Source organism: Lagopus muta, chromosome 8, assembly GCF_023343835.1.
Source record: "Lagopus muta isolate bLagMut1 chromosome 8, bLagMut1 primary, whole genome shotgun sequence".
Lineage (NCBI taxonomy): Eukaryota > Metazoa > Chordata > Aves > Galliformes > Phasianidae > Lagopus > Lagopus muta.
The window spans coordinates 21,447,522-21,462,354 of record NC_064440.1 but is presented as its reverse complement, the minus strand read 5'-3'; the positions used below and the strand labels follow the sequence as shown (position 1 = coordinate 21,462,354).

The 14,833-nt window shown below is 36.6% G+C and overlaps 1 protein-coding gene across 2 annotated transcripts in view; it reads left to right on the top strand.

Annotated features, from left to right (window-relative positions):
• Positions 1-14,833, top strand: part of PDE11A (phosphodiesterase 11A) — a 128,775-nt gene that overhangs the window by 46,076 nt on the left and 67,866 nt on the right. For both annotated transcript variants that reach the window (XM_048953130.1, XM_048953129.1), the window contains exons 3-5: positions 7,293-7,382; positions 9,979-10,119; positions 12,423-12,487. In XM_048953130.1, the coding sequence (XP_048809087.1) occupies positions 7,293-7,382; positions 9,979-10,119; positions 12,423-12,487 (296 nt within the window). The remainder of the gene's footprint in view (positions 1-7,292; positions 7,383-9,978; positions 10,120-12,422; positions 12,488-14,833) is intronic.

Sequence of the window (14,833 nt, the reverse complement as noted above, 5' to 3'; positions counted from 1 at the left end):
GTGGAAATTTACAATGAAATTTATTGGTTTTTTTCCACTTTATAACAACTACTATATTCAATGCAATGTTAAAGTGTTTAGATGCGTCATATATTTGTGTCATATATTTCTAAGAATAGTTTTAATAGACCCTGACCATGTTTTTGTGTGTGGCAGAAAATTCAGTATGGCTTGTTTAGATTTTTTGAGCTTTGTCTCCTGCTGGCGATGGAAGGTATGAACAACGTTTAGCTGCAAAATGGCTGGGACAAGAAGCCTAAAAATATCTGTCAGAAAAATGAAATAGGATTAGTAGATGTGTATGGTTCTGACTATAAATAATCTTACAGGAGTCCACTGTAAATCAAAGTAGATGTGTTCATTTGTTTCTTCACCTCACATCTGAGGTGCCCAGCATAAGAGAGAAGCTGAATTTCGTGCTGTAGAAACTGGAGGGCTGCGAGGAAGGCTGGAAAGGCTGAGGCTGAACCTGTACACACTGTGCTCGTGCCCTCCGCAGCCCCTTGGCTCTGTGTGCAGTAGTCTCCCAGTGCCGCAGCTCATGAGAATGGTGACCTACATAGAAGTCAGACTTATTGCAGTTTAAAACCTGTTCCTGCAGGCAACGTGTGTTGTAATCTGTCTAGTGACGCAGTTATTAGTTTGAATGTGTGCCAGTAATTATCTGAGGCAGCCAAGCAAAGAGATAGTGCTGAAGAAATGCTCTTGCGCTCCTTTTCAGGCTGTTTACAGCCACCAATTCCATGTTTTGATGGTCAGCTTTACAAGACTGAGATGGTGCCATCTGTTTGTGAACGTTAGGGCATTCTTATGGCACTGCACAAATAGCCACACGCAAACAAAAATTTTTAAAAAGGGGAAAAAAAAACACTGGAGCAGTAGAAAATTGACTCAGGAGACTCTCTAGTTCCATGGATGCGAGCGTGAGCTTATGAGCTGAGCTTGTATGCCTATAATTCATGGGATGTCTCTACCAAGCAGAGGTTTAGTCCATGCTTGGAATGGAAAAATAATTTTGAAAACTATTTCTGGGAGCTGAAAACCTAGGTGGTGATCAGATTTTTATCAGAGCATGGGTAGCCAGGGACTGCACAGTTGGCAGAAGGCAATGGAGTTTGACTGAGCACTTGTGCTTAACCAACCATTTTGCAATCAATTTTAATTTCACATTTTCGGAATTCAGTAAAATATTTAATTCATTTCAGGAACCTATTTTTAGCATTTCAGGAAATGTTTGAAGGGGCAGCTGGCTTCCCTGGCTTGTTTTTTATGTATATTCATAAAACATTTCCAACTTTAATGTAAAAATATTTACTTTACAGGGATATTTTTCTCTTTCTAGGAAGCCTCAATTTCTTTGCTTCCTCAGCCTCACCAAATAAACTGTAGAAAAAGTGCCTCCTCCAATCCCTGAAGATGAAAGTCAAACCAGACAAGTGTTCACCGAGAGTTTAACCTATAGTTTGTGTCAGATTGAGTACTCTAGCCTTACTGAGAAGCTTCTTATCTCCATCAGATACCCAAATTGCTATCTTTTGTGACCACAGACAGAAGGATGCTTGGAGCATGTTGATATCCCTGAGTTAGATTGTATCCATCAAATAGTTATGGTACTGGGTGCTCTGTGAGAATGCTTAGTGCAGGCAAAACAGCCTGTGGGGGAGGCAAGGTAAATGTCATTGCATTTCACTGAAGCTGAATTCAGGGCTGCTTTCCAGCCAGCAGCATGAAGCTAGCATTTTTACCTCTGCAGTGTGCTGCCATTGCAGCACTGGCTGTTTTTCATGATTAGCAAATAACTTTCTGCATTGCAGGTTTGCATGCATGCAGCTTTCTCATCTCTATCATCTCTGTCGTTGAAAATAAAAGGATACAATGAGATCTACAAATTATGTTTCAGACTGGTTTGTAGTTGATGTAAAGCTTGTACTCTGAGAAAATTGAATACCGAGGTCAGGAAACTAAAGGCTTTTTGTACCTTTTCATGAATAGACAATTTCAAAACTTTATTACCCATAGGACACCCGATGAGAAAATAGCCTTATTTCAAATTTTGGAAGTGGGAGCTAGCAGAGAGTTTTCTGGGGGCAGCAGAAAGAGGAACTGTCAGTTCAGTAAGGCAGCATCTTCCCCAGGCTGTTTGAAGGATAAGTTGGTTGCTCTGAGCCCTGGCATTATCAGAAGGAGCTCAGCCTGGTCCTGTCTGTTCCTTATGATAATAAGGTTTATATCATGCATGAAGTTACTATGACACTCAAGACCAGATCACCAGAGAAAATCCTTATTTTAGCAGTTAAGAGAAACATTGCGAAGTGTCTATTAACTTAAATTCTGTCTGTATATTGGCACCAGTGAAAAGCCAGATGATGAGTGCTACATCTCAAGGCACTAGGATAGCTGTCCCAACACTGACAATTGTGAAGCCAGATATAGAACTTTTGGTCTATAAAATTGTGATTATGAACAGAGGAACCATGTGAAAGACTGTATTCTGAAATTCTGAAGCAGAACTGGTAGGCTTTATCTGCATTTCAGATCTGATGCCATGAAGAAAAAAGAAAAAAAAAACACAAACAAGTGCACATGTATTTGCAGTCTTCTTGTCCTGGATGTTAATACAGTGGAATTTTGTAATGCTTTGACTTCCAAATATCAAGCTATTGCTTCAATAGTTGTTTGCTGATTTACAGGTCTAACTTTGGGCATAATAGTTGAAAAATATGTGGAGATACTAAAACCATGAGGATATATGCAGGAAGGAAGAAGTAAAAGGGGTCAGGGCAGCCACTTGATCTCTCCATTTTATTTTTCCAGAAAGGATGCATCATCTTTGGACCTTGGCTAAAAATGTTGCTGGTTGCACAATAGAATATTGCAGCTTCCAGTGCTTATGCTGTTTGTTCCCTTGCTATTTGTGTTTTTGTACTCCTGGTATAAGATGTCCCATAACAAGCTAGTAAAATTTAGAAATGAAGAGGATGAGATATTGAATTAATGCCTATTGCTTTACCTTCTTTCCGTAGAGGGTTTCTTGCCCTGATAAAATATTGAACATTTTGTGAATGAATGCAACTTCTTAGCTTTTGTACATCATTGTGAACTTGAGGCAGCTGTAGTTGCTGAAGGTTTTTTGCTTGCTGCACTGTTAAGTATGAAAAAATGTGTCGGGTTACCTGGTCCCTCCATGCCTAAGTAATTCACAGTATAATGTTGTTAATCTGCAGTTATCTGAATGCCTTCTATTTGGCACCAGAACAAATAGCTGTCTTTTCTAGCATCTCAGTAGGTTCATTAGATTAGCTTGTTATTTGGATTGAACATTATTTTAATAAAATACAGTATTATAAATTTACTGATTTGTTTGTTAATGTGCTGCAAGGTACCATGATGAGTCACTACAGCTAATCTTATTTGCTGGAATAAATGGACAAGATATATCTGGTGAAGCTATATGCCTGATGTTTTTATATTCTGTCTATTTGCTTTCTTAGCAATTTGCTTTGTTTAATAAATCTGCAGGCTTTCCTCCTCTCATTAGTTCAAGTTAAATATGGAAGGAAATTTCCTTTCAGGTACACTACATTTTCCTTCCAAAGCATGATTCTTAATCTCCTTTAGGCAAGGGGAAATAATTTTATGAAAGTGGATATGGACTGTTTTTTCCACAAATCCCACACAATGTTGTTTTTGCATTAGTATAATTGAAACATGTGGCACACTCCAGCTTTAGTCTGGGTGTCAGTGATACCTTTACAAGTTCCAGCATCATGTAGGCCTTATTGTATAATAAAACAATTTGATGAAACCTGTGCAGAGCTTGTGTGGCCTGCCCAGTTCTATGGGAAGAATCGCAGGGAAAAAGAAAACAGCTCCTTCTTGACAAGATCATCTCTCAGAAGCAAATTAAAATGACCATGTGTGTTATCTGTGCCCATTGCTGTGACGTGCTGCATAACAGTGTATCCCTGACCAGCTATAATCTGTCTTTTCTGTACAATTTAGTCTTCTTCCTAATTTATTTGCTGTTATCAAAAATCAATACTACATTACCAAAGCATATGAATTGTGCTTTTATGTTATTATGAGTAAAATGCTTCTGCTTAAGGAGCCATAGCAATAATCAGCAGGAAGGAAAATAGGATTACAGTGCATTGCTATTCTGTAACGCAGTGTGCTGGAGCACCAAAAGGTCTCTAATAGCATACCTGTAACTTGAAGGGAGGAAGAAAGGGTGTTATGTGCCATTGCCTCTGCTCTTTCTATTTCCTCAGTTCTTTTTGTGCATTCCCTTCTGAGGGAAAATGCTCAAAGGGAATCTAGTATAACAATAACAGTTCATTACAGTGTGCGGTCCAGGCAGAGAAGAGTTCAGTATTGTTACTTGATTTGTTTGGATTGTCAGCAGCTGTAACATCAATAGGTTGAGATGCTTGCAAAGACTTCCTTTCTCTTAAAACATTGCAATATGAATGAGAAAGCAGTCTTGAGTACCTAAAGTCAAAATATGATAAATGTTGTACTCTCTTCTGTAATTTTGGATTTAAAAAAAAAACTTCTTTAAAATTCAGTTACCATTAGAAATGTCTATATTTGGAATGGTATTGCAATTTGCCAAAGATTCTTTAGACAGCAATTGCCTTTACAGTTCAGAAAGTAGGAGAGAGGAATGACAGTAGGCTTTTGTTTTGACACATGATCTCTAGTAATAAACAGTGATAGTTGATTTACTTGTTATTACAGGGTGGTTCCTCTCTTTCTGACAGTTGATTTTATTTTTTTAATACATTTTTTCTTTATACATTCTTTTCTTTAATACATTTATTTTCCTCTACTGATTATAGTTAACAGTTTGATATTTGGTGTCAGTTTTAGTTGTGATAAACTTTACACAATTAGCTTGAGTTATGAAAAGGATGACATAAGTCAGCAGCTTTCCAAATCTTGACATTTCATGAGCCAGCATTTCATGGATGTTGCTTTCCATATAGGAATTGGAATTCAAATTTTGGAAAGTGGTGTTTTTCAAGTATTGTATTTTCATCTTACTAAAACTTCTCATATGCTTTCTATCACCTCGACATCACATTATAATTGAATAAGAAGTTCCAGCATGTGGGCAATTAGTACTAATTTTTACTTTTATTTAATAAAAGAATGTATTGAGTCTCACTATGATATGTATTAATTATGGCAAATTATTCTCAGTTAATTTTTTTTCTGTTCTGTAGCTCTTCCTTGGTCATCTTTTACTTGGCTGTGGTGTTTAGTACGATTACAAGAAAATATAGATATATTTTTACTTCATTTTGTAAGTAAAATCTAAGTTGGAATAGGCAAAATTATCCCAGAGGAGTTCTTATAAGAGAATGACCCCTTCAGTGATTTTGTTTCAGAATTTCTTTCATTTCTTGTACTCTTTCCTGCAGACCTGCTGTGATAGTTGACCCTTTAATTACCAGTTTAATTGCTGTCTTTCCACAAAGATAAGGGTTTGTCAAATCTAAGTATGTAACTCTTCTTTAGAGGGAACCATGGTGGAGAAAGACTGAAGTGTTGGCAAACTAGCAGTATAGGTGTCTGTAGTAGGAAGACTCCATACATTCTGACAGCTATGAAAGTGCAGAAGTCAGAAGATATGAAAATTCTCTTAGAAAACTCACATTTATGCAAACACAAATTTAGTAGACCCGTAGTCTACAGAGTGCTTAAGGAAGATGAAGTAGAACGGAAATTGCTGCAGAGTGTTTTGGTTCTTCTGAGTGATTACAACTCTATGTTGTTTTTTGTTGGTTTTCTTTTTTTTTTTTTTTTTTTTGCCTTAAGTAGTCTTAATAGCCTGCTTCCCTGAGTTAGCAATAACTTCCTAATTAAATGAAGCTTCAAAGACAAAATGCCAGTTTTTCAATGCCAAAACTTCTCACGGGAGAGTACAGCTTGCAGTTGGTCTCTCAGTTGACAAAGACTGGTGAGAAGGTTAGCTGCTGTAACATTATTATTATTTTTTAATTGGAAAGGATCTTCTGCTTACAAATTTCATTTATTTATATATTTGATAACCAAAAAGGAGGAGGTCATACATACGACACGTGAAGATGATGATGGTACTATGGAAATGATAATAGTTTTAAAAATTAAACGGATATGCCTTCCTTTGTGATGATACCATTTCAGTGCTTGCCTCATCAAGCATTTTGTCCAAAGGCATTAAGGTCTATTGAAGCCTTATATCTGTCCTTCCTTATATTCTGCTAACCACCCAATGATCTCTTCTTTCACGTCACTTCACGTGCACAGAGGGGCTTATTGTAAGTTCAGAATGCTCCAACTCCCATTGGCTTGGCAAATGTTAAGGCTGTCAGCAGCTATAAAAGCTACTTCCTACACTCTGAACTGCTCTGCACTGACTGCTATAGGCTTGTTATTTTTATGTGGCTTCAATATGTTAATATTATTAGTCTTTTGTGCATCGACATCCGTGTGAAATGTGCCAATTCTACAGGTGTTCAGGCATTTGAGTAGAATAGTTTGTGTCACTCAGAGACAGTTTAAAATATGGTCAGCTTGCATCTCAAAATATTTCCCAGTCCCTCCTGTGCAGTCTTTCTTAATGTATGATCATGCATTAAGCCCCAACTTGGTCCTCCCAGAGGACTAAATAAATATGAATTTTCTTGCAGACCTACAGCCTTGCGATTTTTTTTTTTTTTTTTCCTGTTCATTTCAACTTAATTTGCCTTTGATCTCTCTTCTCTGGAATTTTCTTGAGTGTATCTTGAACCTCCTTCCCCCCATTGAGAAGACAATCAGCTCTATGACCTAAGAGTTTTGGGATGGATGTGTTTTGTTATACTCTGCTGGTATTCTGCAAAATCTGTGTCCTCTAAAAATCAGCAGGAATGTGACTCAAGATTGCTGTTCTCATTTTTTCTTTAAGTATTAGAATGAAGGCAGACCAGAAAAATAGGAGCAATACTTTTACTGGAGAAGCTGCAGTGTCTACATATTTTAATATTGCCTTCAGAAGACAGTTTCTAGACTCAAAAATCACAGTTTTCCAGTCAAGCCATAGGAGGGCTATGAACTCAAATGCATTTTTCTTTCCTTGCAGTTTGATCTTTGTTCCATCAATTTTCAGCGCTTTGTGACGATTTTGCTTGTACTCAGTTGTCTATTGAAGAGTGAGTGGTCTTGAGACTTTCCTGAGAGACGCCACCTACGTTTGTCTCTTTGTTAATAACACAACTGCCTAACTGCAGTTGTTTTTAATAGTGGGACGTTTCTTTCGGCACTAGGTGATGCAGATGTACCTCCCATTCTGTGGGATTGCCATATCCAATGCCCAGCTATTTGCAGCCTCAAGGAAGGAATATGACAGAAGCAGGGTGAGTAACAAAATGTAAGTAAGTTGCTCCAAAAGTAATGCCTCCTATTTATTTCTATGGAAACTATCTTAGATACAAAGAGCACAATAACACTATTTGATAGAGCAAATTGTCAGATACAAAATGCTGTTTTTTAACATAGACAACACCATCAGCTATGCATTTTTGCCAGTGATGAAAAAGAGCCTGCATGCTATGCTCTTAAAAATCTATATAGTTGACAAGATCATGGCTTGTCGTCCATGTTGCTGTGACCACTGCTGAAACACCCACTGCTTCAGTGTATTCACATCTGTTCTTTGGTCTCCATAAACAATTCAGTAAGTGTCAATGAGTGTCAGTGGTGCCATCTTTTTCTGCAAGGAGGAATTCAATGGCATACCTTTGCTTCATATGCACTTCCATTTCAGGCACCATTTTAACAGACTGCCCCTCTACTGCCATCTGTCACGGCAACAACATGTAATGGAATACTGGCAGGAAGGTTGAAACTACTGCCATACCAGCAATGTCCACCTCTGATGTTGTGGACCAACATAATAAAATAGGAGGCAGTGCTTTTTTGAGCAGTCCTCGTGTGTTGGACCAGTATCAAATCTTCATCTTTTGTTCTTTCAGATTCCAGATTTCAGACTTTTTGCTAAGCAGACTGTCTTAACTACATTTTATTTCCAAGGATGCATTTCCAGCAGATAGCAAACTTTACTAAGGCAGCAAGCAGGGAACGTGGGAGGAAAAGCTCTTGGTGGTATCTGTTGTTTCCTGATGTCAGTTTCTTGTTTTGGAGTACTGAGACAATTGTACTGGTGACAATGCAGTAGAAAGAGTTACATTGGCAGTGATTCAAACTCTAGTAAAACTCCAGAAATATCAAAACTTTGGCATGCTGTATTTGTGATATTCAATTTGTGTGTGAATAATTTAGATTCATCCTTATAAAAGTAAACAAGCAAAGACTTGTATGTGAAAGATTTCAACAATGTGGATCTGCATAGGTATGTTACTCATGGTTGCTGATGACATGTGAGTTGGGATAGAAGGCTTCAAAGAAGTGAGAGTAACAGTGAGCTTACATGCCCTTGGCTTTTTGGTGTGACTTTTATTTTTTAAAGAAATGAAATTGTGATTCGGGAAGTTTTTTCCTGTTTTTCACACTGAATTTTCAGTTGAAATGCCATCTGTAGTGCCTAACAAATCTTACTTCACAAAGCTGGGGAAACTACAGTGGGGTTGGTCCTTGTATCGAGCACTAACATTTTCATTGCTTGGATTTTAGTGCTTTTCATGTATGGAGGCTAGTGATTCCCACTCAGCTGAAAACTAATAGCCCATTCTAATAATGTGTAGATGTTAAGTATTGTTAGATATCTGAGCTTGTCCTTTTTCTAGCCCCAACTAATGACTTCTGTATTTTGGGTGTGGAGGTGTGGAGGAGGCTTGGAAAAAAATGCTTTTCTGCCACTGTTTGTGGTGGTGATGGTTTTTCTTTGTTTGATGTTGAAACAAAATTTTTTGAGCGCTTAGAGATATAAAATTTGCTACAGATTCCCAGTGTTCTGGACGCAATGAGGAAGCAGCATTTAATCTTTTGAGAGACATTCTTTCTGCAGAAGAATATTTTGTATGTTCACATTTGTCGTCAGAAAATGGTAAATTCTGGTGAGTGGATGCATTAGGAAATACAGTTGGAGATGCAGGCATTTTTTCTTAGTGCTTCAGCCGTGGAAAGCATAACAAATACTTGTTGCCATTTTACAGGTATATGGTTATCTGTACTTACGTTTCTGACCTGTTGATGGTCTTCAGCTTTGGCTGATGATTGAAAATAGTTGACAATTAAAATGTGATAGTTAAACCCATATTTTGGCCTCCCCATCAATGAGGACATGAGTAGTGGCAACTTTAGCAACTGTGATCGATGTTTTGATGACCACTGCATTGGGATAGCTAAGGCCACTAACGCTTTTATGCTTACCTAAATGGGCAGGTTTTCAGTTTCAGTGCCATTAGCCAGAATAAAGGAAAGAGCTTTGGACCTTTTTTGAACTTGTAGGAAAGAACATGACCCATTGTTTTTGTAGGTGATGAAATGAGAAGGGGAGCTCTTCATTTTAGGTCACTGTATTTTGCAGATAAATTGTTAGTGGTAAAAATGGGATCAGAACTCTCTTGGAATATAAAAGTATTAATATAATCTTTTTTCTCAAACTTTGAACATATGAAGTTGGAAATAAATGCACTAGCAAATTCACTGTATCAAATCAAGTAATTCAATCCATACTGCATACCTGGGGGGTTGCATTCCACCCATTGTTTCATTTTTGGACCAAAATGAAAGTTCGTAAGATTCTCTTTTTATTGCTAGGAGTTGAACTGTGGTCAGTTTTGAGTATAGAGATGTGTACTTATTTATTTTTCTAGATGCTCCTCTGACCACACACCACTGTCTGTTGCCATAATCATTAAGAACTTTGTGAATGAAGATTTCAGTTACCACTCATACTAAAATCAAGACTGCAGAGATTGACTCCTTGAAATGCTCCGTATATTCATGTATTCTGTAACCAGTATAAGAGTTCTGTATCCTTGTATACAGGCTTTACTGGAAGTAGTGAACGACCTCTTTGAAGAACAGACTGACTTAGAGAAGATTGTCAAGAAAATAATGCATCGGGCCCAGACTCTACTCAAGTGTGAACGGTGTTCAGTATTACTTCTGGAAGATATTGAATCCCCTGTAAGTATACCTGTACCTCTTGTTGAAGGGTTAATATATGAGTTGTGTAGTAGCTTTTTTTGTACTGTGGAGAAGCTGTTTCATATTGAATGTAAGCACTGGATAGCAAGAATTCTTTCAGCATATAATTATTCAATGCAAGTTGCATACAGGTACCTTTATCCAGTACCTGTTTGAAGGGAAATTGAAATGTATTTTTGATTCCTTCTGTTCATTAAAGGCATTTAATATGAGGCCTGTAAGTTACTGAAGAATCTATCAGTGTTGTGACCCAGCAGTTTAGCTGTCCTTTGCATTTGCATGTGTGATGGAATTAGTGCTTACTGCAGAGCAGCTAGGAAGCAAGAGATTCTTTGATTTGGTTGGTAAAAAATAGGGACCTGATTTGTTCTCAATTATTTATTTGCTTGGCTTCTTTCTTTCATGCCATAGCCACTCAGAGGAAGGAAAAATCCTGCCTGTAGCTGTGTTCACATTTACCTGGAACTTAAGACCTCTTTGATGTTTTCAGGCTAATACCTTATCAAACAGGTGGCACCTGCAAGCAGTAATAGAACTGTACTTGTTCTTGTGGTAGAAGGAAGCATTTGCATTGAGCAGGCGAAGTGAAAACATTACTTTCAACGTTACTGAAGTATTCTTGTTTTTTCCAATAGCTCTGTCAATTTGATCAGGGAATAATTACTTCATTGCAGAGCTCTTAAGTTGAGCAGGTAGAGGTAAGCCATATGAAGCTATCTGTCCAAAGTTGGATTTCATTTTGGCATGAACCTTTGCCAGGATGCTTTAAATACTGCCATTCATAGGGTATGAGAGCCTCTCTTAGGAATGTAAACATTGTAATGATTGTTGTAATCAGGAGTAAAGTAAGTGGCTACCTTTAAATTAGTGTCTCCATTCAGGGTTTTGAGCACAATCTTCCTTTGTTCCTACTGATGATTAAAGCACTAGTTGAAGCATTCTTTTCTATCCACGTTTCTTCAGATTCACTGACTCTGTAATTGATTTGCTGTGCATCAGTGAGAATCTAAATGATTATCAAAGAATCACAAGATTGTGTATATGGCAGAAAAACTATTTATTTCCTGGAGGAAAGCTATGATTCTCATTTCATTTAAACTAATAATAATTAAGTACTTTCCATGGAGTGTGCCCTAAGTTACACAAGCATTCATGAAAGCACGACAGAGCTTTGGATTTCATGTATGTTCTGCTATGTAATTTTAATGTTTCTAGTCTTTCTTACACTAACCTCCCCCCACATTTCTTTTTTAATTACATGATTTAGTTCTACTACATTTCTGTTTGCTAGTATATCATCTTTATTTTTTGTAGAGCAGTAGTATGTTGTGTTTGTAGCAGACGGTGGATGGCATTTCATTTTTTTCCTGTTCTTAGTACTTCTTCTACCGCTTAACATGGAGGTGTTTTTTTTCCAAACTACACACAGTCTACTCATTCATCTAGAGCAAATCCTGAGATGCAGACAGCTGAGGTATTCAGATAAGCCAAAGAACAACAAACCCTTCTGTTTTTTTAAATAATCATAAAACTTAGGTTAATTTGCAATGGGAGAACAGCATCTTAATGCTCATTTATTTTTATATATTTATATATATTATAAAAAATATATTCATATATATTTTTAATAAAGTGACAAAGCAATTATTTTCCCAATTTCCCTATTTCAAAGGGTTAACCTTTATATCAAAATGGATCTCCATAGACTGACTTAATGCTAAGCCATGTCTAAAATATCATCCATATACAGCATGAAAAACATTTACAATTCAGAACTGAAATGGAAGGTGAATGTTCTTTAGCATCTAAAACCATTATCTATGTTCTGTGTTCCATCAGCTACTCTTGAAAGGCTTTGTTTGTGTACTGTTGACACACAAGTTCAAGGAAAAGAGATTGCAATTACTGCAAAAGCATATTTCTGTTTACTCCCCCCCCCTCCCAACCTCCCCCAAGGAGGGAAAAAAATTAAAAAAAAATAGATTTAGGTAAAGCTCTGTAGTTCATGTTCGAAAGAGCTCTGAAGGGAAGCATACTGTTGCAGAAATGATTTCTGTTCTTCATAATTCATTAAGCTATCATTTGATTTGGTATTGTTTGTTTTATGAATGGTGTGTAGTACATTTTTACATTAATTCTTCAGCGAGGAAATACAGATTTAATTCTTTGTTGTAGGTTCATTGGAGAAATATATGGTTTAAATACAGTAACTTTACATTAGTGTTTACTTATGTACTTGTAATTTTAACAACAATTTTAAATTCCTTTTACTTATGTGACAGGTAGTGAAATTTACAAAATCCTTTGAGCTGCTATCTCCAAAATGCAGTGCTGATACTGAAAACAGGTTGGTGCTCATGTCTTCTGTGGTAATAGATTGCTTTATATTTTTCAGTTTAAAATTTGCTTGATCTTGGTTTTATTTTGTTATGAATCTTTAGATAGGTTTACTTTAAGAGTGTCAGCCTACTGTTTTTACTCGAACAAGATTCCTTTTTGCTTCAAATGAAAAACAATGAAAAAATGAAAAACAATATTAATAATAAATGTTAATATTGCTATACACACTGATATAACATTATATCAGTATCTCAAAAGAGAAGCCAGGAAACTAATGATGATTTTTGTTATTGAACTTGTGGAAAATACACAAATGTTGTTTTGCATGGTAAGTGCTGAAGTAAAAAATTACAATTTTTTTTAAATTGTTTGCTGATCTTTTGCAAAATGCTTCCTTACAGTTGCATAGAAAGGTTTCCAGTAAGATTTTATTTCTGTTCTTGTGAAGCTGTGAAACCTAAAAACCTCACAGAACATGCATATGCTAAAAATTGCATTCCTGTGAGTAATTCTGGTGTGGGAGTCCAGTCAAAACAAATGTATGTTTTGCTTAATAGGATCTGTTTTTAAACATTGACAAAGGGCTAGCTGTAAGTAGTAAGATAACTATTTGTGGGATTATTGTACTAATGCTTACAAGATAGTATAACTGGTAACACAGAAGTTCACATAAAAGGTCCTAAATATCAAATAAGTGGATGAAGTTTCAGGGATATTGTGAGAAGGCTTCTCCCGTCTTTTAAGACCCTAAATCAATGATTGACTCATATATATTGAATGTAAAATAAAATGATTCTAATTCTAGATTATAATTTTCCATGTGGAATTGTTGCCATAATGGTGTAAGCCTTCTCTCCATCTTGCAATACATAGCAGGCTTTGAAGATGACTTTGTGCTTTGCCACACACATTTTTTTCAAACAGCCTTTGAAATATATTTGTGGATAATTTCCTGCCTTTAGTGCTTTTCTTATCTACTTCCAGTGTGGTAAGAAATGGCCACTTCATTAAGGTTAATGTGCATATTGTCCTCCAAATTATGACAGCTCCCAATTCTTAAGGTTTTTTGTAGATTGTTGTCACAGAATTACTAAATTTACTAGCTGACAGCAGAGTCCAGGTCCACAGAAAGACAGACAGAAACTAGATCTCTTGTACTCTACCAACCACTGAAGAGATGGATTCTTGAGACAAAACAGGAAAGGAAAGCAAGTGATTAAAAAAAAAAAAATCACTTTATAGGTTAAACATGAATAAATAATCTGTTTATCCATCTGGGAGCTGTAATTTAGTCCCTTTGAGAAAGAGCATCAGGGTAGCACCTGCTCTTTCCTAGGTCAATTAAATGGGTGACCATACATTCCTTTTGTTAGGGGTCAGAGGTGTGAATCAAGAGCTGTGGTTGTTATTCCTGTTTTTGTCATGCTTGATCAGTAGCCAGCTTAGTCAAGACAGTGTAGACTGGTATGAAAATAACCAAGCTGGCTTGTTTCTTGTTACCATAGTTATGCTAGCATGTTACCAAAAAGCAATTTGTAGTAGCCTGCACTGCCTGTAGTCGATTGGCTCAACTTTTAGTTAGAGAGATGAATAAACACATGCCAACTATTAGTAAGATTTATAAAGGTCTATTTCTGTGCATTTTAATGTGAAGACTGCTTTTCTTTCATTTTTCCATCCAGTGGGGGGAGAAACTGGTTTTACAAAGATTAAGTTCAGACTGGCAGATATGATGTTGCATTTGGATCTAGCACAGGCACAGCTTGAGTTGCTGGCACTATAGTGGGAAAATAAAGGTTATTTAGGATACAGAACAATGCCAGGAGCCCTTGGCATTTGAGCATTTCTTCTAGTGAGTTTTGCCCTTTTCATTTCACATTCCATGGACCTAACTAATGCGGTGTCGTGTAGGAAAATAAATGGCAAGATGAGTTTCTTCATCATGACTCCAATGGAGATAAATATTACTATTTTGAAAATTTAGTGGAAATATAAAGAGATTATAACTGAAACCATTCTCAGCCTGTAAGTTTTAATTTGAAGGAGGGAGAAACTCCAAGGACAACATAGTGTTTTGGTTCTAACTTTTCCTCCTTTGGTTTTAGAATAAATTAGCTTATCTTTTGCCTTTTTCATCTCTGCATGGTGAAAGTTTACCAGCTTAGTCCTTGAACATTGTAATGAATATTCATGTCTTTTTTTCTTTGCTGTTGGTTATGAAGAAGTACCTTGTGAGACCACACTTGAATTTATCTGTTTGACAGATTCCAGCACATGCCAGGATCGAGTTCAGTTCTGATTCATAAGATACAGTCCTTTATGACAATCGCTTTATTCTTGAAGTACAGGTTTT